The sequence below is a fragment of the Oryx dammah genome, unplaced genomic scaffold, assembly GCF_014754425.2.
Source record: "Oryx dammah isolate SB20612 unplaced genomic scaffold, SCBI_Odam_1.1 HiC_scaffold_19, whole genome shotgun sequence".
Classification (NCBI taxonomy): Eukaryota; Metazoa; Chordata; class Mammalia; order Artiodactyla; family Bovidae; genus Oryx; species Oryx dammah.
The window spans coordinates 42,762,250-42,786,133 of record NW_024070203.1 but is presented as its reverse complement, the minus strand read 5'-3'; the positions used below and the strand labels follow the sequence as shown (position 1 = coordinate 42,786,133).

The window sequence follows — 23,884 nt, the reverse complement described above, 5'->3', positions numbered from 1 at the left end:
CTCAAAGAACACCTTCTGTACTGAATATTTTCTTTACATTTGATTCAGCAGGTTTATGCTTCTTAAAATTCTACCACTTGGCGGTGCATTTGGATTTTGAAAGTTCTTTTTATGGGAGTATTTTTCACCTCCTCTTAGAGTATTTTAATTTGTTTAACAAAAAAGTTTTTTTTTTTCCTCTCATATCAATTTGAGATCATCTATACTGAGGGAGGTAGAAGTTTTGATTGGGTTGGGAAAGAGTGAGGTAATTTTGGAATACAAAATAGTTGGAGGAGATAAAAGCGTAAGTAATTTATTCAGTAATTTTACAGTCATTTGAATGGTCAAGTCTTGGACTTGGTGCAGAGAGGTGAACGTATTAGACATGGTCTTTGCACTCCGGAGTTTGGATGGGAAGCATAGATGCCATGAGTGCATATAGTGGACAGTAAGCTTAGTATGGTGCTTTATCAGGTTTAATAGCGCCTTAGAAATTTATGAAGTCATTGCATCCTGAACCATCTCTTAACAATTTAATCATCGTTAATCAGGTGATATTTCTGATAGCTGAAGATGGCTGCAAATAACAGGTATTTCTTTAATTAAGTCTGTGCTTTTATTTTCAGCATAGTTTATCGAAACAGTCATATATGAAAATGTAGGACTGGCAGATTGTTAAATAGACATTGGCTTTAGGGGAGAAAACGTTGGAATACCGAAGTGCATTGAACTAGAGAAGCAGTTAGGTGTCATAGCTAGTTGGGTGGGGGATTTTGGTGTCTTGTTTGGTCAGATAAGAATAATTTTTGGTCAGATATAATTGACAAATCAAGGAAATTAGAAGTTCCTGCAAAGCCTCTGTAAACAGTATATATTAAATCTAGGCCTTCATTTTCCACAATGTCTGTTACTCAGAAAGGTTAAATAAATTTTCGCTCGTGTTTTTCTCAGATGTTCATATCTTGGTTCAGTCCACTGACTACTCAGAATTCTCTAATTCAGTTTGTCGTTAAGACCTGCTCTCTTTTCTAGGGTTTTGTGCTCTCGTGGCTTTAACTTTTGTCTGTGTGCTCAGTTCAGTTCAGTCGCTCAGTCGTGTCCGACTCTTTGTGACCCCATGAATCGCAGCACACCAGGCCTCCCTGTCCATCGCCAACTCCCGGAGTTCACTCAGACTCACGTCCATCAAGTCAGTGATGCCATCTAGCCATCTCATCCTCGATCGTCCTCTTCTCCTCCTGCCCCCAATCACTCCCAGCATCAGAGTCTTTTCCAATGTGTCTGTGTGCTAGTGGTTGCCAAAACTAAGTCTCCCCTAGACCTAGAGATGAGCAGAAGATCCACATGCCCAGTTGTCTTCAAGATCTGCTCTGCCCAATAGGAGAGCCACTGGTCACATTTGGCTGTTGAGCTCTTGATGTACTACTAGTCTGAATTGCTGTGTACTTTTTATTTTATTACATCTAAAGTTTTTTATTTTTATTCTTCTGGTTAGCTGTGTCTGAAGCTAGGAATTCACTTTGTTGCTCCCGGGCTGTTTCTATCAGCTTCATCTTGTTATTTTTCTCTTTTGCCTTTGGCTCTCTTTTCTCCTGGACAATGCATGCCAGATTTCAAAGACTTAAGTAAGAAGAAAAGAATGTAAAACATTTTGTGATTATGTTGGTTACACGTTGAATTGATCACTTAAAAATAGATTGGGTTAAATATTATTTCTTATTAAAATTAATTTCACCTGTTTTTTTAAACTGTGGTTGCTAATAAATTACTTAGGTGGCTTGCATTATGTTTCTACTGGACAATGCTTTGTAGATATATCTAGTATCCACCTGTGTATTTCTCAAGTACCTTGAAATCAGTCCAGACTACTTACTCTCCTCATTCCCTTCTCCTTCCCAAAGTTCTTTTTCTCCTTCTATTCTTTATCTCAGCGGATAGCTCTATGTTTCCAAAGCCAGAAATTTTGGAGTTGTCCTTGAATCTTCTTCCCATGTCTCTCATATTCATCAGTTGAACAAAATCCTTTTGTTTATACTTTTTTCTCAGTTTTATGTGTCTTTCTGTTGCTACTATCATGACCTTAGTTGGTTTATTCTTTTTTGGTTTCTCGATTTTTGTCCATTTAGATCTTTTCTACTCAAGGATATAAAAAATAAGAGTTCTACCCTAAAAGGTAGAAGTAATAGGGCTAATAGGGCTTCCCTGGTAGCTCCAACGGTAAAGATTCTGCCTGCAATGCAGGAGACCCGGGTTCAATCCCTGGATCGGGAAGATCCCCTGGAAAAGGAAATGGCAACCCACTCCAATATTCTTGCCTGGAGAATTCATGGACAAAGGGGCCTGCCAGGCTACAATCCATTGGGTCGCAAAGAGTCGGACAGGACTGAGCAGTTAACACTTTTACCGTAATAGGTACTACTATGTTTTCATTTTTAAAAGTGTAGAATATTTGCTTCATCTGAATTTTTTTATTTTAAAGTAGGATTTTATTTTTTAAAATAACTACCCACTGTCCTCCTTTGTTGAAAAGTCCATCTTTACCACACTGATTGATATTATAATTGATGGAATTGCCATGTGAGTTTTTTTTCCTGGATATTCTATTCTGTTCCATTGATTTGAGTATTATTTATTGTTTCTCTGCAGTATTTTCTGGTATTTGGTAGTGCTAATTCTCTCTTTCTCTTTTTAGAGCTTTTCCGGGTATTACTGCTTGTTTGTTTTTCTATATGAACTATAGAATCAGCTTGTCTGTGTTCCTCTGAAAATCTATTGGTATTTTTATTCATTTAATTTAAATTTATGAATTAATTTACAGAGAATGGACATCTGTAATATTGTTTTTGTGCCCAAGAATGTGGTATGATTGTTTTTTCATTTGTTCTTCTGTCTCCTGATAGTGTTTTGTAGTTTACTGTATCTTGATCTTGTATATTCAAATTATTTCTACATGTTTTAACTTTTTTGCTGTTGGTGTTGTAAATGGCTCATTTCTTACATTATGTCTTTTAACTGACTGTGTTTTGTATTTTACCATTATCATTGCCAGGCCCTAATAATTTCTTACTTGGATTCTTGTGAAAGATCACTAACTGATCTTCCTCCATCTCTCCACATTCCTGCCAGTGATTTTTTTCTGAAACACAAGATATTTGTCTTTTACTCCTTTACTTAAATTCCTTTAACTCTGTAGGTTAAAGATCAGATTAAGAATAAAGGCCAAACTCCTTAGCATGACGTAAAGGTTATCACTTGGCCCTTGCTGACATATCTAGCTTCATTCCTGTGGTATCAGTAAGCACTATAGCTCCTGTCCATTATGTGACTGTTAATATTTTTATACTTTGAATAATCTCATTGGACCTATGTCTGCTAGTCTGAGTGGCTTATTTAGTTGTATCTATGTGTTCAGATTTAGTGATTGAATTCACATATTTAAATAAAAATCTTGATTTCAAATTGTGTTGTTTTCAGTGAGGATGAGGATGATGACCTTCAGTATGCTGATCATGATTATGAAGTACCACAACAAAAAGGGTTGAAGAAACTCTGGAATAGAGTAAAATGGACAAGAGACGAGGTGATTATGTGTAATATGGTTTACTAATTCCATACTTACATTTGTTGATTAATAAGATATGTATTAAAGATACTTAAAAACACAACATGAGAAAAGTTATCCCTCAGCTAACTTGCACATTTTTCTTCTTCAACCATACATGAAGAGTGGGTTGATGTTGAGACTGACAGAATCAGTTTAGTAAATGGGAGAACAGGTGTGATAATGGCTTCAGTGCTTCTAAAAATGGCCACCAGATATGACGTGAAAGAATTGGACAGTATATTCAGGAATAGGGGAATAGGGTGAGGGAAGGCTTTTTCATTTTCATAAACCTGTCTTAATAGGATGACAAGTTAAAGAAGTTGGTTGAACAACATGGAACTGATGATTGGACTCTAATTGCTCGTCATCTTCAAGTAAGTGAGACACTATCTCATACTGCTAATACGAATGATTTAGGCCATGGGGTTACATTTGCTGTTTTTCAGAAATGTGTCTAAGTTATTTTAGATTTAGGTTCCCATCCTAAAAACAACTGTTTTGTTCTGCTCTTCCTACAGTTGGAAACTTAGAAAGTCTGGGGTTTTTTTTTTTAGTAATTAGTTTATCCGGGGATCTAAAAAGATGACTGACATAAAGAGAGGGCAGACCTAAAAAAGATGGCTGACTTAAAGCAAAAATGATACGAAGTTTGGATAGGGCTTTATAAATATTTGCTAATCAGTGTTAAAACATTTTGAGAGAAGTTAAATCTATTGAAATAGTTTGGTAACTAATAAAACCAGAAGAAGCTATGTTGCTATGTGAATTAGAAGTAATGTATAGGATGTTTGGCACAGTGCCTTACATTTAGTACATGTTCAATAAATAAAATCTAAATTAGAAAAGCTGCTTACATTAGCTTTATCAGTTTAACTTCAGTGGTATAACAGCAAATGTAGTCAACAGAGAAATGCTACAAGGATGTACAAGAACAACCTGATTATTTTGAGAAAATGATAACCTTAAAGTGAATCAGCATTGATGTACTGAAGCTATACATGAAAACGCTCAGTATGAATAAAAACAAGTCCGCTAGGCATCAGGAGAGAGCTGTGGTTAAATACAGTATTTCTGTTTATGTCATTCAAAATTATCTGTAATCCTGTATATGAACTAATATCTTTAGAAACCAAATCACTAAAGGAAAAGTTATGTTAGTAGTATTATCCTTGTAATACACAGGACTTACTAAGTCATGAATTGACTAAAAATAAGGCTACACTTATTAATCATTTTTCGAGTTTGACATGTTTCTACATAAGGCTTTACCCTGGTAAATTTCATTTTCCTTTTGAACTTCAGTGCTTAAATATTTAACTGATATATAATGTATATCAATCTGGATATATTTAGTTTTTCTTGATAACTTGGAGTTATCATTTATAAACATCCTTTAAATACCATGCAGTAGTCCAATAATGCCTTTTGGGTTTTTTTTTAATTGTGTAGAGTTAGGTACTGCTATACTCTATGAGTCCAGGCTGCTATGCTGTTTGAGTTTGTACGTCTGTATTGTTTAGTTGTCTGTTTACTCCCTTTTATTCATCAGTACATTTCTTTATGTTAGTGTCTGTGTTATTTTGCTTTTTTGCTTGTGTTATCAGGCAGGGTATAGAGATAAATAATTTTAATTTCAAATATATAATTTTTATTTATACTCTAAGCAATGCTGACAACTTTAATTAAAAATGAATTGGAATACAGGCATATAAAATAAATACTGCATTTTTAGAGAATGCTATTGAATGTATTATTCCTGGAAACTTTCTTCTTAAGGTTGTGAAAGTTTGGAAGACAGTTGTTCATTAACAAAATCATCTAAATTCTTTCAGAATCGTTCTGATTTTCAGTGCCAACATCGGTGGCAGAAAGTTTTAAATCCAGAATTGATAAAGGGTCCCTGGACTAAAGAAGAAGATCAGAGGGTAACATGTTCATATTCTTTATTTTCACTGTGTAGGTGGACTTGTTTTTTTTCTTACTAATACATTGTTTTTGGGTAACATAAATACATGTTTAAATCACCTGGATTTGTTCTCTGAGTACTGCTTGTACTAGAATTGAAAATTGAGTATTTTGAGATGTAGTTTTTTCAGAATTGAGTCAAACCAAGTGTAATATAATATAGCTTTTACTGGTTGAAAGTTTGGTTTGTAGAATAAAAAATACTGTCAGCTTAGTCACCTTTTTAGAGCTTAGGTTAGCGATATTTAGGGCATAGTTTCTTACTGAAAATTGAGTTAGCATTTTAAAAACAATTTAATTTTATTCTTATTTTATCTGAAAACTTGAGGTATAAGGAAGTTATTCTTTCACTTTCCCTCTTAACCTAAAGTGGGCTCCCACATAAGACAGATATCTTATCATTGTGTTCCCAGAGAGCTAGAGGATTCAAAACCAAGGTAATTCTTTGTTATGAAAGTATGAGAAGAATGGGAAAATTACTATCATCTTCTGAGAATTACCCTTTAGTTCATGCTCTTTATGGCATCATCTTATTAATATAGTTGGAAAATTAGAGCATTTTTACTGCCACTCAAAAAAAAATTGGTGGCCAGTGATAAATTTTAAAATGTGTGATTTGTATCCTTTCAGTTTGAGAAAGAAAGTAATGAATAGACAGTAACTATAAATCCTTCCTGCTTCTGAAATGATTTATTTGGCTTTCTGCTGAAGCATTAAAAAAAATGTAAGAGTAGAAAATCTTTAAGTCTCAACATTTTACTGTTATTTCATATTAATTTTGTGTGAAACAATTTAATTTACAGGTCACTTTAATACCTTGTATTTAGATAAGTTTGGGATCAATTTTTTGAACTTGGCAAATGCTGAAGGAATATTTTTAGTAAAATTGTTTTTTTAAATTATACTTGTGGTTTGGATTTAATGCATTTAAAATAGCATTCTTGAGTTATGTTTTAAGATTCTATCAAGGTAGTGCTTTTTAAAAATTGAGATATATGGGACTTCCCTGGCGATCCAGTGGTTGAGACTCCACACTCCCAATGCGTGGGGCACTGGTTTGATCCCTAGTTGGGTAGCTAAGATCCTACATGCCATAGAGGGTGGCCTAAAACAATAGATAAATAAAAATTGGGATATAATTATATATTAGTTCCTGGAGAAGGAAATGGCAACCCACTCCAGTATTCTTGCCTGGAAAATCCTGCATTTGGAGGAGCCTAGCAGGCTACAGTCCATGGGGTCGCAGAGAGTGGGACATGACTCAGTGACTTCACTCACTTATATATTAGTTTCAGATGTACAACATAATATGTATATTATGACAGTCAGTTCAGTTGCTCAGTTATGTCCGACTCTTTGAGACCTCATGGACTGCAGCACACCAGGCTTCCCTGTCCATCACCAACTCCTGGAGCCTACTCAAACTCATGTCCATCGTGTCAGTGATGCCGTCCAACCATCTCATCCTCTTTCATTCCTTTCTCTTCTCACCTTCAGTCTTTCCCAGCATCATGGTCTTTTCTAGTGAGTTAGTTCTTTGCATCAGGTGGGCAAAGTATTGGAATTTCAGCTTCAGTCCTTCCAGTGAGTATTCAGGGTTGATTTCCTTTAGGATGGACTGGTTGGATCTCCTTACAGTCCAAGGGACTCTCAAGAGTCTTCTCCAACACCACACAGTTCAAAGCATCAATTTTTTGGTGTTCAACTTTATGGTCCAACTCTCATATCCATACATGACTACTGGAAAAACCATAGCTTGGTAAAGTAATGTCTTTGATTTTTAATATGCTGTCTAGGTTGGTCATAGCTTTTCTTCTGAGGAGCAAGCGTCTTTTAATTTCATCACTGCAGCCACAATCTGCAGTGATTTTGGAGCCCCCAAAGATAAAGTCTGTCACTGCTTCCATTGTTTCCTCATCTATTTGCCATGAAGTGATGGGGCTAGATACTATGATCTTAGTTTTCTGAAAGTTGAGTTTTAAGCCAGCTTCTTCACTCTCCTCTTTCACTCTCATCAAGAGTTCTTTAGTTCCTCTTCACTTTCTGCTATAAGGATAGTGTCATCTGCTTGTCTGAGGTTATTGATATTTCTCCCAGCAATCTTGATTCCATCTTGTGCTTCAACCAGCCCAGCATTTCATATGATGTACGCTGCATATAAGTTAAATAAGCAGGGTGACAGTATACAGCCTTGACGGACTCCTTTTATTTGGAACCAGTCTGTTGTTCCATGTCCAGTTCTAACTGTTGTTTCTTGACCTTCATACAGATTTCTCAAGAGGCAGGTCAGGTGGTCTGGTATTTCCATCTCTTTAGTTTGTTGTGATCCACACAGTCAAAGGCTTTGGCATAGTCAATAAAGCAGAAATAGATGTTTTTCTGGAACTCTCTTGCTTTTTCGATGATCCAACAGATGTTGGCAGTTTGAACTCTGGTTCCTCTGCCTTTTCTAAATCCAGCTTGAACATCTGGAAGTTCACGGTTCACATGCTGTTGAAGCCTGGCTTGGAGAATTTTGAACATTACTTTGTTGTGAGATGAGTGCAATTGTGCGGTAGTTTGAACATTCTTTGGTATTGTCTTTCTTTGGGATTGGAATGATAACTGACCTTTTCCAGTCCTGTAGCCACTGGTGAGTTTTCTAGACCACTGCAAATCTCATTAATATCTATCCCCGTACATAGTTACTCATATTTTTTCTTGTGGTAAGAACTTTTCAGATCTGCTCTCTTAGAAGCTTTCAATATGCAATACCGTATTACTGACTATAGCTACTGGACTGTACAGTACAGTATCTCCACATGACATTTATTTTTTAAAAAATCATACTTTTTAAACTTTATTTTTCTATTTCTTAGGTTATTGAATTAGTTCAGAAATATGGGCCAAAAAGATGGTCTTTAATTGCAAAACATTTAAAAGGAAGAATAGGCAAGCAGTGTAGAGAAAGATGGCATAATCATCTGAATCCTGAGGTAAAGAAGTCGTCCTGGACAGAAGAGGAGGACAGGATTATCTATGAAGCACATAAGCGGTTGGGAAATCGTTGGGCAGAAATTGCCAAACTACTTCCTGGAAGGTACTTATGCAAATGAATATATATTTTCCTGTACTTTAAACTTGATCTTTATTATGGTTACTATTAAATATATTTATAGGTACCCCATGACTTTTATTTATAATTAAAATTTAGACTGCAGAATACAAGCAACCCTTTGCGATATTTGTAGTACATTTTGTGGGAAGGGATGTAATTACTTTTTTAACAAAATATTTTATAGCAGTAATTTGTGCAACAAAATGATACACCTTTAGATTATGTAAACATTTAACGCACTCCCCTAAATTATGGTTACATATTAGTGCCAATCAAGCAGTCTTTGTACAAACTAAGCTGTAATGGAATCTAAGTTGAAGAGATTTCTTTCATATTGGATTCTTTGCATAAGACCAGAGAATAACAAATACACTGGCTGAAATAAATTGCTCTGAAAGTGCATTAGAGAAAATTCAGTTCTTAATTAATGTTTTAGATCCTGAGTAGTATATATATATCCATGTGGCTAAAATATGGAGTTTCCATCAGGAGCAGTGATGGGCTACATATACACTATACATTGCATTGGTTCAGATGCTTCCTAGCCGTTTGTAGTACAGTAGACCAGCAATTTTGGGAAAATCCATTCCTCACTCAGAAAGTGTGCACTTGTTTTTTATTGTTGTAATCTCTGTAAGTACATAGTAGTTAATTAAATGCATTTACATGTATCCTTTTTTTAATAGAAATCAAATACTTTTATTGTTGAATAAACATTAACTCAGAATGTGATGCCCATCATAGGCAATCTGATAAGAGACTGAAAAAAAAAAAAGAGAAATCTCACCTTTCACCCACATAACCAAGCAGATACCACCCATTATATGTAGGTTCTCAAGATAATATTTAGTCCTAAGTCAGAAGACTTGACAGCACCATTTTATTTCATGTAGTTCATCCTATATTTACCTAGCAATTGGAGTGCCCATCTGTTGTCAATTACTGGCTTTATGTAAAGGAAAAACAAACTTCTCATATCTTTTTGTTAGAAGATAGTTTTACAACTTGGAATCAGGTCAGCTAAAGTTGAGTTCCTTTCCTGATGAAACTTGGAGATAGAGCACTATATTCTATATATTCGTAATTAATCTTCATATACTGGTGAAATAATGCAGAGCAACATTGCTGTATTTGTCTTAGAGAAATTAAAGCATAGTGTTAAGTTTTTTTATCCAAGTTACTGAAGCTGGTTGAGGAACTTCTAATGTTTTCAGTGTTTGATACATCTTTTTACTATCCATAGAACGTAGCTTAGTGCTTAGCATAAAGTAGGTTCTCAGTAAATGTTTGTGTATTTTTAAAATGTATACTATAAGTAGCTGTAGATGAAGGCTTCCATTTTGACAAGGGGGACTTAGGTAAAAGGGGAGCCAATGAACTTTTTCTTCCATAGGTGTTTTGTTGATAAGAAGTGAAGATGAATACTGGGATTCTGTCTTTTTATGACCATATTTGATCTTGGCTTCAAGGCTTTTGCCTTTGTTATGCTCTTTATCTGGAATGCTCTTTTTTATTTTTCTTTTCTGTTCTTGTATGACTAGTTCATTCTTGTCCTTCAGATTTTAGCTTCCCTGTCCCCTCAAAATTGCTCAAAATCAAAATTACTGTAGTTACACATTTTCTCTTATTACTTTAAATGATCTGCATTACACTGTTTTTCTTATTTATTTTTTTGTTTTCTTCCCTCCTTCCCTGCTGCCATGCTTCCTGTGAAGGTGTAAGCCCCACGAGAGCTGGGACTTTATCTTATTGCCTTATCTCCAGTGTTTAGAAGTGTATTTGATTTACAGACATACTGAAAAGTATCTAATTTTACCAGTTGTAAAAATTTAAGTACTCTGTATACTTTATATGATGTTAAAAATTTATGGAGTCCTCTTTTTCTTTTTAAAATATACACTTTAATTTCTTAGGACTGATAATTCTATCAAAAATCATTGGAATTCTACTATGCGAAGAAAAGTGGAGCAGGAAGGCTACTTACAAGATGGAATAAAATCAGAACGATCTTCATCTAAACTTCAACACAAACCTTGTACAACTATGGACCATTTGCAAACCCAGAATCAGTTTTACATACCTCTTCAGGCACATATTTTTAATACTTTTTTGTTTAAAAATCTTCTTTAGTTGCTCTATGGGAAGGTGTTTAGTTTCTTAGTAGGATAAAAACAAAATATATTAAGAGAAACAGACATTTAAATTTCTAAAATGAAAAAATATACCATTACTAGCTGTTAAACCATTGTTGTTGTTGTTTAGTCACTAAGTCATGTCCGACTCTTTGAAACCCCATGGGCTGTAGCCTGCCAGGCTCCTCTGTCCATGGGATTCTGTAGGCAAGAACACTGGAGTAGGTTGCCATTTCTTTCTCCATTAGTGGAAGTTTATCTCTGCTTGTTTTGATTGATAAATATTTTGGGAACAAATTCATTAAAATATTTCCTTTTATATATCATTTTTACAGTATCTAATTACGAAACTTAGTATGTACATTTCCTAACTATCATTCTCTGAATCTTCATGATTCAAAGCTAACGATCATTTGTGCTTTAATATCGATTATAGTTTTCTTTTAAAACATTTTTTTGCATAATTGTAGGATAGCTTGCCTGTAAGAGGTGAGTGTATATAAATAATGGTTTAAAGGAGAAAACAGTCAAAAATATTTCAAGCCATCATTTAGCGGTGTGTGGTAAATAATTGGTTCTTTGGCATTCAACTTTGCTGTTCCCTCATCACTTAGCTGACTGAGTGAGTTCAGCCTTTGTTTAGATAGGTTCATTGCAGATTATCCACATTCATCATAGGGCAGGCTGTTTTCCTTTCAAAGCATTTTCCTACCTGCAAGAAATTAGGAGTTTTCATGAGCTTTGTTTTACCTTTTCCCTGTCTACTTGTCTGTCGTGCCATTTTTCATGTTGAGCAGTTCTTAATTTGTGTCACATAGAATGTAAAGATTAAGTCAGGGCTTAAAAGTATCTACTGCAAGATAAAATTTGGCTTGTGGTTAACAATCTGTGCTTAGTATTTAATTTTATTAATTTTATTCCAGATTTAACTTTATTCCACTAAATGGACATTATTGTTTTTTAGACATAATTTTCAAAGAACCTCTTTAAAAAGGTAGTGACATCTTAATTTATAAATAGGAAAACTTGCAAAGACAGTACAGTTATCTGCTGATACTTAGTACCTTAAAATTTCTGTTGTCTTTTTCTGTACATTTTTCTTTAGAGTCCTAGATTTCAGTAGCATAAACTGAAACATTCTGCTTCTGCCTTAAAAGTTATCTTTAAATTTATTTTTTTTAACTCACAGGATAATTTTTTAAGTTATTTGGGGCCAATTGAGTGTTTAATACTCTCAATCAGAATATATTGGAATGTGAGAGTATTTGTTACACTTTAAGAATTATTTACCTTTTAATGATTCTTGAAAGATTTGTGTATGCATAGTTCAAGTCATTTAAACTGCTGAAAAGCTAATTCTACTTTTGACTTGAAAGAAAAAATGGATTGGTATGAAGTACTGTCACAGGTTAAAATGAAAAGTTTGAGAAAGATGTTTCTAATTCATTGGAAGTTGAGCAATAACTGATATTAATCAAATGTAAAAATTAAGTTCTGTGTTAGAAGTTATACATAATGCTTCTCCATTAGTGATTTACATAGGCCATTATGAAAGATAGACAATTTCCTATTTATATTTATTAGATTTTAAGGTTTTAAAAATCTTATGAGGTTCTTCTCAAATTTCTCCCTACCACTGCACACTAAATTTGCATGCAACTTCAAAAATTTTATTACAGATTCTTTAGAAAAGAGACAGAATAATTCATTGTCTATTGTCAAAATACTAAAAATACATGAGTGATCCTGATTGTTTTTCTGAGACAAATAATAGAAGCAGCCTCTGTTTTCTTATCTTCCTATACAGAGATTGGCATGGAGGGGGCGGTGGTGGGAGTAGGAGATGTGAATATGGAAGACTTGCTTTAGTCTCCAGCTGCATAAGTGCTTCATATGGACCAATCAGTCCTTTGCCCTGAACGATAAAACACAATTACTTTGTCTTCTCCAGGAGATAGAGCAGTCCTTTAATAGCAGATTTTAAAAACCACTTGGTAGATATTGTAGATAATAAGTAGACTGATTGGGTGATAAATCTAGCCCAAGTAATTCTCATATTTCATTTAGGGGAAAATAGGTCTTTGCTAATAGTTATGCCTTTTAGTCAATAAATTTTAAGAATAAGATGTAGCTATTAAGAAATTACTATATGTGTAAATACTCAAAGTTAACAGAGATACTGACTTTTCCACGTTGATATCTTATTCAGTTTTTGTGCTTTGCCTCAGATTTTTAAAAAATTTATAGTGTTATATGTATGATATTAATGATATTAATTTTAAATTACTTTTTTAGATCCCAGGCTATCAGTATGTATCACCGGAAGGCAATTGTGTAGAACATGTTCAGGCTTCTTCTGCCTTTATTCAGGTAACTTTTTATTTATTAAAAAACAAAACCAAACCCCAAAGGAAACACTCAAACATTTTCAAATTCTAATAGTGCCTGTTGCTCGCTCATCTATAAAATTTCACCAAAAGCAATACAATCTGATCTACTTATTTTGAGTATTATAGCATTAAAGAAGAAAGTTTTTAAGTGTGTTTGAGAAATATAAACTGTACCAGTGTAAAGCAGTTCACAACACCAGTGAGGTGGTTCTTTCATTCTTCCAACTTAGAACATTCAAGTTATGAATGAACATATTTTTACTAAACTGGATAGAATGTATATATTCAGATTCAATAAATTAAAACAAATTCCACATGTAAAATTTTAAATTGATTAGATGATAGAGTGTAAGTTTTTTCATGCATTTAAATTTCCCAATTCTATTCTGTTAAATTGAAAATATTTACCAGCACCTCTTTAGGTCCCAGAAAAAGTGTGATACTGAGTATTTGGGATTTTGTAGTATTAAGCCTTTATTAGAGAGGATAGACTATGTTGCATAGAAGAAAATAAAACTTGGAACATTAATAATAAAAAAGCAATTTTGTAAATAATCTGTTTTTTCTCTTTTGCTTAACTTATTTTAGCAACCTTTTGTAGATGAAGATCCTGATAAGGAAAAAAAAATAAAGGAACTTGAGTTGCTTCTTATGTCGGCTGAGAATGAAGTTAGAAGAAAACGAGTTCCATCAGTAAGAAATAATCTAAAGTGTTTTATTTTATTGTTAGACTCTCTTATGTGCTTTATATGCCTTTATAGTTTTAGTCAGCACTGACTTTTGTATGCCAGCAAATGGAAAGCATATTCATTGTGATTTCAGATTTTAGTATGAACTGAAAATAGTTTTTCTAATTTGCAACTTTGAAGTTGCCTGTTTTTGATATGCATCTCTTGGAACATACTTTACAGTGTTTTGTATTAAGATGGTTCTTGAATAATATCAAACGAACTTAAGGTATAATCTTCAATATGTGTATTTGTGAAAATGTATGGATTAGATTAGGCTTTGTTTTCTATTAGACATTCCATATGATAATGGCCTTAATAGGAAAAAAAAAGAAACTTAAGGAATTTAATTAGATATGTAGAGAGATTTCTGTACTTCAAAATTATTTTTATTCTCCCTTTGAAAATGTTTTCTTGTCTACTGTATTAGAACACAAATTCAGTAAATTGGAAAAAGTAATAATGTTTTAAAATCAGGAAAAGGAAAGATTTAGGTTTTATGCTGTCTAAAGAAATCTTTCAGTGGAAGTGGGTTTTGATTACCAGATATGAAAAGTATTGTCTGAGATTTGGTTGATGAGAATAACTATGAGTATTAAATCAGGATAAATGATAATGATTCTAGCTAAGTTAAACAGGCTGTGCTAGGAAGAAAAAAAGTTTGTATTTAAATGACAGTTTTGAAAGTTTAATATCCTGGGATTTTTTTACATTTAGGAAAGTGTTTTTCTTGATCTAGGGCAGAGTCAGGGGACAATATATTTAGAGTGACTGGGAACTAATACAAAATTACTAAATACAATAACCTCAGGGCTTGAAATAGTATTATGAGGCAACTGGTGATGTCTTTAAATCATTTCAGATGGTATTAATAAAAATGACATTTGTTAATTGTAGTGAATGAGATAAATACCATGGGAAAAGTAATTTTTGTTTTGCAACTACAAATACCATGGGCAAATAGGGATACCTGAAGTATACTTAATTTCAGTTTTATTAAGAAACTGCAAATAAATATGATTAGAGGGTCCACATTTATAGATAATATATTCAGGTTTAAGCACATTTAAAATTTTTGATAATAGTGTAATTTTGTAATTTAATAGGAAAATATAATTAACTAAAAGAATTGCTATTTTGCATTAAAAAGGGAGAAAGTTACTAATTATTTGTTTTTCAAATTTGCTATCTAAAATCCACTGTCATAAAGATCTGGTTGAATAAGGAGATTGGCGATTTTAGAGGGAAATTGCTGCATCCAGTATAACAGAATCTATATTCATATAAAGTATTTATTCTAGACAATTATGTGGTAATAATGATTGCCATTTTTCTGAGTATTCATTATATTCCACTCTTGTAGATGTGCTAGATGTATTTCTGGTAATCCTTGCATTAACTCTGCAAATTAATTGCTAGGTATTCAGAATCAGATGTATGTGATTACAAAAAAATCTATGGTTTTGCCAGTGGGCATAGTAAGCTCCCTCTTTGAATCTTTTTCCTGCCTGAAAACTAAGTTGAAATGTATATGGTTTGGAAGTTATCTCCAAAAAGTGATTGTAAACTCAGAAAGTGGCTACACTAGTGAAATAAGATTGCTTTAATTTCTTTTATTTATAGGACTCTTTAAAATAGATGGAACTTGTTTTGAAACAGTCTTGGAAAGTTATTTTTTCACCTTAACTCGAGACTTAACATTTTGCTATTGTAAATATGTACTACATTCTAGTGATTTTTAATTTTAATAGTAACAGGTACTGTTTCTTGAGTGCTTCCAATGGATTGAGCAATATGTTCTCCAAGATATGGTAGCTATTCAGTTCAGTTCAGTTCAGTCGCTCAGTCGTGTCCGACTCTTTGAGACCCCATGAATTGCAGCACACCAGGCCTCCCTGTCCATCACCAACTCCCAGAGTTCACTCAGACTGAAGTCCATCGAGTCAGTGATGCCATCCAGCTATCTCATCCTCTGTCATCGCTTTTCCTCCTGCCCCTAATCCCTCCCAGCATCAGTCTTTTCCAATGAGTCAACTCTTTGCATGAGGTGGCCAAAGTACTGGAGTTTCAGCTTTAGCATCATTCCTTCCAAAGAAATCCCAGGGCTGATCTTCAGAATGGACTAGTTGGATCTCCTTGCAGTCCAAAGGACTCTCAAGAGTCTTCTCCAACACCACAGTTCAAAAGCATCAATTCTTTGGCGCTCAGCCTTCTTCACAGTCCAACTCTCACATCCATACATGACCACAGGAAAAACCATAGCCTTGACTAGATGGACCTTAGTTGGCAAAGTAATGTCTCTGCTTTTGAATATGCTATCTAGGTTGGTCATAACTTTTCTTCCAAGGAGTAAGTGTCTTTTAATTTCATGGCTACAGTCACCATCTGCAGTGATTTTGGAGCCCCAAAAATAAAGTCTGACGCTGTTTCCACTATTTCCCCATCTATTTCCCATGAAGTGATGGGACCAGATGCCATGATCTTCGTTTTCTGAATGTTGAGCTTTAAGCCAACTTTTTCACTCTCCTCTTTCACTTTCATCAAGAAGCTTTTTAGTTCCTCTTCGCTTTCTGCCATAAGGGTGGTGTCATCTGCATATCTGAGATTATTGATATTTCTCCCAGCAATCTTGATTCCAGCTTGGGCTTCTTCCAGTCCAGCATTTCTCATGATGTACTCTGCATAGAAGTTAAATAAGTAGGGTGACAGTATACAGCCTTGACGTACTCCTTTTCCTATTTGGAACCAGTCTTTTGTTCCATGTCCAGTTCTAACTGTTGCTTCCTGACCTGCATACAGATTTCTCAAGAGGCAGGTCAGGTGGTCTGGTATTCCCATCTCTTTCAGAATTTTCCACAGTTGATTGTGATCCACACAGTCAAAGGCTTTGGCATAGTCAATAAAGCAGAAATAGATGTTTTTCTGGAACTCTCTTGCTTTTTCCATGATCCAGCGGATGTTGGCAATTTGATCTCTGGTTCCTCTGCCTTTTCTAAAACCAGCTTGAACATCTGGAAGTTCATGGTTCATGTATTGCTGAAGCCTGGCTTGGAGAATTTTGAGCATTACTTTACTAGCGTGTGAGATGAGTGCAATTGTGCAGTAGTTTGAGCATTCTTTGGCATTGCCTTTTTTTGGGATTGGAATAAAAACTGACCTTTTCCAGTCCTGTGGCCACTGCTGAGTTTTCCAAACTTGCTGGCATATTGAGTGCAGCACTTTCACAGCATCATCTTTCAGGATTTGAAACAGCTCAACTGGAATTCCATCACCTCCACTAGCTTTGTTCGTAGTGATGCTTCAGCCACATTTAATTCAGAATTTTAAAATTCAACTTCTCAGTTGCACTAGCCACATTGTTGTTGCTCTTATGGCTGGTGGCGCCCATGTTGAGCAGCCTCAAGTGCAGAACATTTTCATCACCGCAGAGGGTTCTTGGGACCATGCTATACACTTTACATCCTGTTGCTTCTTGTTTTTTTCCTATTTTTTTGAGATATAATTAAGTATAGCTCTATATAAGCTTAACGTGTACAGCATCATGATTTTACTTACATATTGTTAAGTTTAGTGAACATTCATTGTCTAATATAGATAACCAAAAGAAAAGAAAAAGACAAAGGAAAAAAACCTTTTTTTTCCTAATGATGGAAGCTCTTAGAATCTGCCATTCTTAACAGTTCTCAGATTATGTATTGTTTCTTAACCATGGGTCTCCAGGATCTCACTTCTTGTTTTTTGTTATGAGACACTAGAAAACTAGGCTCAAAAGATAATTGGCCAGTGTACATCTCTAGCGAGATCAAGAAAAATGGCACAGTCCCTGAATTCAAAGGATTTACTTTGCAGTGGGGAAACAGTGTGATAAAGTAAGTCACACAGTTTTATGGGAGTTCATAGAAGATTGAGATTTAGGTAGTCAGAAGGGTTCCCTGGAAGAATTCCTATTTGAGCTTAGTCTTGAAAGACAGTGAATATATATTAGCAAAAGAGATGAACTTGGACATTATTATAAACAGAGCAGTTAACAGTGTATAATAGGAAAGAGTACTTCCCAGTATTTGAACTGTATCTTGAATGAGGAATAGGAATTTTTCCTGGTCAGTAGTTTGAGCCTTCTAAATAAAGAGAATGCTCCCTTTTCCTAGGGTAAAAGACCAAAACTCACCGGGAGCTGCAGGTACTACAGTTGGGTTATTCTGTATTCCCTGGGAAGAGGGCTTGTGTTGGGAGATGAAGTTTGAAAGGTAGAGAAAAGTCAGATTCTAGGAGTTTGGACCTTATTTTGTAGTATATACATACTAGTTTTATCTCACCGTGACATAGGTTTAAAAAAAATGTGAGTTAGACAAAAGAAATATAGTCAACATGAGGTTTAATGAAAAAAGCTTTTGGGTCAATTTTAAGGAAAGATGGTATATTTGCTACTATGTTGTTAGCTGAAATGTTGTAAAGGATGTTTTCCTAGAAAATCTCATGCTTAAAATCCACATTTTTGCTTAGGTTGGGAATGACAAGTAATGTTCAAATTTCTTCTGTACTTTCAGCAACCTGGAAGCTTTTCTAGCTGGCCTGGTAGTTTCCTCATGGATGACAGCATGTCTAATACTCTGAATAGCCTTGAGGAGCACGCTAGTGAGTTTTACAGTATGGATGAAAATCAAACTGTGTCTGCTCAGCAGAACTCACCTACAAAGTTCCTGGCCGTGGAGGCAAACGCTGTGCTGTCCTCTCTACAGACCATCCCAGAATTTGCAGAAACTCTTGAACTTATTGAATCTGTAAGTTTGAAATTGTGAAATTATCAAAAAGCTCAATTTTAGATATGTGGTTTCATATTCAGAAACAGTTTAATGGATACTCATCAGTTTTATGTTGCACATTACCTTGTATGTCATGGTTAATTTTGTTCTGATATTTTGCGGTGGTTTTTGGCAAAAAATACATGTATTTATTTATTATACAAGTTGTATATTAGAGATAGTTGGAAAGTAGAGAAAATTAAAGAAGAAAATGAAAATCCTCCATAAATCTAGAGTTAATAATTTGATGTATTTCCTTTCAGGCTCTGTTCTATACATATAAAATATATGCATGTTTTTTTAAACTCAGATGTGCACTAATGCTTGTGAATTTTTTTCCCACATTATACCATGATCATGTCCCTGTTTTCTTAACTTGTTTTTAAACTTGAATATAAATGGTTGATGGTATTCTGTCATATGAATGTAGCAAATTTTATTTACCCAATGTACTATCATTATTGGACATTTATCTGGTATTGTTTTTTCAGTATTACAAATTATAGAATATGTGTAAAAAGCTTTGTGCAAAATCATGATTATGTCCTTAGGTTAAATTGAATTTTGAATCACAGTGTGTGACCACTTTGAAGATACTCCATGTGTGTTTGTGTGTGTGTCAGTCGCTTAGTCGTCTCTGACTCTGCGACCCCGTGGACTGTAACCCTCCAGGCTCCTCTGTCAGTGGGATTCTCCAGGCAAAAATACTGGAGTGGGTTACCATTTCGTTCTCCAGGGTATCTTCCCAACCCAGGGATCTGACCCAGGTCTCCTGCATTTCAGACAGATTCTTTGCCATCTGAGCCACCGGGGAAGCCGTACATGTTACCAAATGATTATGTAGATGTAGAATAGAGAGTAAAGTTTTCTGATAGAATAGAATGTGGAATTTTATGACAAACTATACTGTTTTATGAAAATAATGTAATTTGTTCCTTTCATTTGAAGTACTTTGGTAATAAGCTTCAGCTACTGAATTAGATGAAGTGTTATTTTGACATGTTCCAAATTGGAGTTGTAGTAAAACCATAATCTGTTCCTCTCAGATGGTCTTGCTTAAAAAAAAGAGGAGGAACCAAGGAAAGCCTATTTCGATGGATAAAAATGGGTAGTTACTTAACTCTGGAAATCGTTATCCTATGTTCAAGACTAGATGTAGCCAGGTTCTAATGTTACTAACTTTAGCTAAGAATTTAATCTGTTGCAGGACCCTGTAGCATGGAGTGATGTCACTAGCTTCGGTCTTTCTGATGCTGCTGCTTCACCTGTCAAGTCCACCCCAGTTAAACTAATGCGGATCCAGCACAACGAAGGCGCCATGGAATGTCAGTTTAACGTCAGTCTTGTCCTCGAAGGGAAAAAAAATGGTTGTAATGGGGCAGACGGCGAGGCTGCTCCTTTAACCTCCCCAAGTGTGGCTAAGTTTAGCACTCCACCAACCATCCTCAGAAAGAAGAGAAGAATGCGAGTGGGCCAGTCCCCGGGCGGTGAGCTTGGCGACAGCTCATTCAACGACGGTGGTCACACAGCACTAAAACACACACCGGTGAAAACACTACCATTTTCTCCTTCACAGGTAGTCGTGTTGCTTCTGTTCATGTTTCTAACTGTTGATGAGCTCGATTGAATTGGATCTTGGATATCCATACTAGCAGCTAGTTCATTGCTTTAGTAACACATAAAAATGTATACTGTAATCAGATGTGTGAGAGTGCTGAGCTGGGATAAATCAGAAAAGTATCCCGGGAAGTGAAGTAGTTGCATTTTATCTTACAGTGTTTAGAGCTGAAAGGGATGTCTTAAATGTGTAGTTCCACATGTTTGTAGAACTCATCAGGAAGTAGGCCCAGAAAGGGAAAATGCCTTGCCCACAGTTATCTAATGGCTGAACTGAGACAGAGAGCCAGTTTCCTGACTGACTATTTAAGAAGTACCAGCTATATATTCCTAGACAACTGCTTCTTAGAAGAATTTCATGTGTCAGAAGGTCATCTAGGGATGTCAGGAATTAACCTGCTTTCTCCTGTAGTTATATTTTTGGGCAGCAGATACTTACATTGGGGCAAACTCTTTCTTTGATTTTATAATACTGTCTGTCTGAATGAACACCATATTCCAGGCTGTGTGCTAAACACTTTTCTTATAGTTTCTTAGTTAATGCTCTTGCAGAAAACCTCTGGAGGTAGTTAGAATGAAATTCAGAAGTTAAGCAACTTGTCCAAGATCAGTAAGAAAGAGATGAAGCTGGTATTTGTTTAAAGTGTATTGACAGAGGTGAAAAAGTTTTATGGAAGAAGAAGGAAGTTTAATGGCCAAGTAAACTTGGAGGCTGTTATATTGGAGGTATATTTTGATGCTTGGAAGATGAATATCTGGCAGTGACTACAAAGCCACTGTTTTCTCTGAAAACTTACCACCCCGCCCCCCGCCCCAGTGCACCCTCAGGAATTGCGAAGTGTCCTGAGGAAAGTGAACCTGGGTTGAGCACACTAGCAGTTTTGTTTTTGGAGTTTTGCATGCCTGCAGTTTTTGTTGAATAAATTCTAGGATGGAAAGTGGCTGAGAAGCAGAGGCATGATTGTAAAAACCATATGCTGTGCTGTGGTGTGCTAAGTCGCTTCAGTTGTGTCTGACTCTGTGCCCTGTGGACTGTAGTACGCCAGGCTCCTCTGTCGATGGGATCCTCCAGGCAAGAATACTAGAGTGGGTTGCCATTTCCTCCTCCAGGGGATCTTCCCAACCCAGGGATTGAACCCACATCTTCTGCATCCCCTGCATTGGCAGGCAGGCTCTTTACAACTGGAGCTACCTGGAAAGCCCATAAAGAAGGTATATTCCATAGCAAAGAGCTTGGATTTTATCCTGTGGCTTGCAGGCATCAGAAATGATAGAGCTAGAACTCATTTCAGTTATAAGTAGCCTTAAAGCAGGTTTTACTTTTCCTTATGATTGCTTCTAATCTGTTGGCTACAAAAATAAAGTAGTATTTCACAATTGTATGTAAGTTAAAATCCAATGTGTAAATTGTGTCATTTGGAAAATAGACTCTGTGATACCAGTTTTGGCTGCTCAAAGGTTCTGAACTGTGTTCTAAATAGGCACATTGGCCAGACAGCTGTATTTCTTATTAGTTAAACTTATTCTGGGGCTTCCCTGGTAGCTCAGCTGGTAGAGAGTCTGCCTGCAATGCAGGAGATCCCAGTCCATTTCCTGGCTCGGGAAGATCCTCTGGAGAAGGGATAAGCTACCCACTCCAGTATTCTTGGGCTTTCCTGGTGGCTCAGACAGTAAAGCATCTGCTTGCTCATCTGCCCGGGGAGACCTGGGTTTGATCCCTGGGTTGGAAAGATCCCCTGGAGAAGGGATAAGCTACCCACTCCAGTATTCTACCTGGAGAATCCCCATGGACAGAGGAGCCTGGCAGGCTATAGTCCATGGGGTCACAAAGAGTCGGACACAACTGAGTGACTAAGCACAGCATACCACAAACTTACTCTTGAGTTCTCTATGTTCTTATAGAAAGAAGCATTTAAGATCATTTATTAATAAAATCATAAAACTTTTTTTTAAGTTATACCATTGTACAAAGCTTACCTTTAGCAAAGCAGCTAGTTATGGCTTCTATAGATTCTCATTTGATAAGATATACTGTTTGGAAATTTTTTATTGTGTTTTGTTACTTTTGGATTTTTGTTAAATAGCTATTTTTGGAATACCTGTTAGGTGTTAAACACTGTTCTAAGAGCTGGGGAAGCAGCAATGAATAAAACAAAATTTCCTGCTCTCGTGGAACTTTATTTTTATAGAGTGGAATGTAAATATATTATTATTGGTATCTTTTACTGAAAGGAATGGAGAAATAACTTGAAAATTTAATCAGTTTGATATTTGTGTAGGATTTTTAAATTTTAGAAATTGTCTCTACACTCTCTTTTTTAGTTTTTCAACACATGTCCTGGAAATGAACAAATTAATATAGAAAATCCTTCATTCACATCAACCCCTATTTGTGGGCAGAAGGTTCTCATTACAACTCCTCTTCATAAGGAAACAACCCCCAAAGATCAAAAGGAAAATGTAGGGTAAGTAGATACTCAGTAATTGTGTTGAAGAAAATGGGAAGCAGTTTCAAAAGTAGATTAACTTTTTGTCCATTTATTTGTATATCATAATCCTTTTCTTAATGAGATTTAGAATTAAAAAAAATCATAACCTTGAATTTTATCCCTAGGAGACTAGAAATCAGCTAAAGGTGGTATAGAAGTTTGATAACATTTTTAGTACTTATTTCTACATTAATCTTTTTTCTGTTTTAAGATGATTGGAATAAGAATAGTTTAGGCAGGCAAATTTTAAAAGTCTTGGAATATTTAAAGCATGTATATATCCAGAAAAATTCAGTGTGTGCTTTTATGATGGCTTTGTCTTCCTTAACTTACATGAAATCAAATTTTGACTATAATAAAAATATCTGGACAGGTTTAGAACACCTACTATTAGAAGATCGTTATTGGGTACCACACCAAGGACTCCTACTCCTTTTAAGAATGCGCTTGCTGCTCAGGAGAAAAAATATGGACCTCTTAAAATTGTGGTGTGTATACTCCTTTTATTTTTAAAAATGTTCCTAATTTTAATAAGACACAAATTTTGATTTTTTTATCCTTGATTTTTAACATTTAAAAAAGATGTTCAATGAACTGGATTAAAAAGACTTACCTCCTGTACGTTTGAATTTGTGTTAATCTTTTTCCTTGTAAATAAACCCTTGCTTGGCTTGTTTTGAATTTACACTTTCTTTATGTCATCCAGAGAAAGCAAATCAAGTATCAGTAGAACTCATTTCTTAATACTAAAACCTACCTTTTAGCAGTTGCAGTAGCAGTTACCTACAGTATAATAAAATAATTTTAATATTTTGATATACATAAGCACTGGAGAAGGAAATGGCAACCTACACCAGTATTCTTGCTTGGGAAATCCCATGGACAGAGGAGCCTGGTGGGCTACACAGTCCATGGGGTCACAAGGAGTCAGACACAACGATTTAAACAACAAAATTACATAAGCACATTCCTAGTAATATTTATGAAACTGATCACGATACCTCTTTAAGGCTCAGTTTCCTCTTCTATTCAGTGGATATTACAAAACACCCCAGCAGGTTATTTATGAAGGTAGATA

General features: G+C 35.2%; 1 protein-coding gene across 1 annotated transcript in view; it reads left to right on the top strand.

Moving 5' to 3' along the window:
• Positions 1–23,884, top strand: part of MYBL1 (MYB proto-oncogene like 1) — a 37,432-nt gene that overhangs the window by 5,765 nt on the left and 7,783 nt on the right. The window contains exons 2-13 of the mRNA XM_040261688.1: positions 2,675–2,685; positions 3,457–3,562; positions 3,889–3,960; positions 5,419–5,511; positions 8,410–8,630; positions 10,562–10,736; positions 13,076–13,150; positions 13,759–13,863; positions 18,446–18,679; positions 19,908–20,276; positions 22,640–22,782; positions 23,180–23,294. Of these exons, the coding sequence (XP_040117622.1) occupies positions 2,675–2,685; positions 3,457–3,562; positions 3,889–3,960; positions 5,419–5,511; positions 8,410–8,630; positions 10,562–10,736; positions 13,076–13,150; positions 13,759–13,863; positions 18,446–18,679; positions 19,908–20,276; positions 22,640–22,782; positions 23,180–23,294 (1,719 nt within the window). The remainder of the gene's footprint in view (positions 1–2,674; positions 2,686–3,456; positions 3,563–3,888; positions 3,961–5,418; positions 5,512–8,409; positions 8,631–10,561; positions 10,737–13,075; positions 13,151–13,758; positions 13,864–18,445; positions 18,680–19,907; positions 20,277–22,639; positions 22,783–23,179; positions 23,295–23,884) is intronic.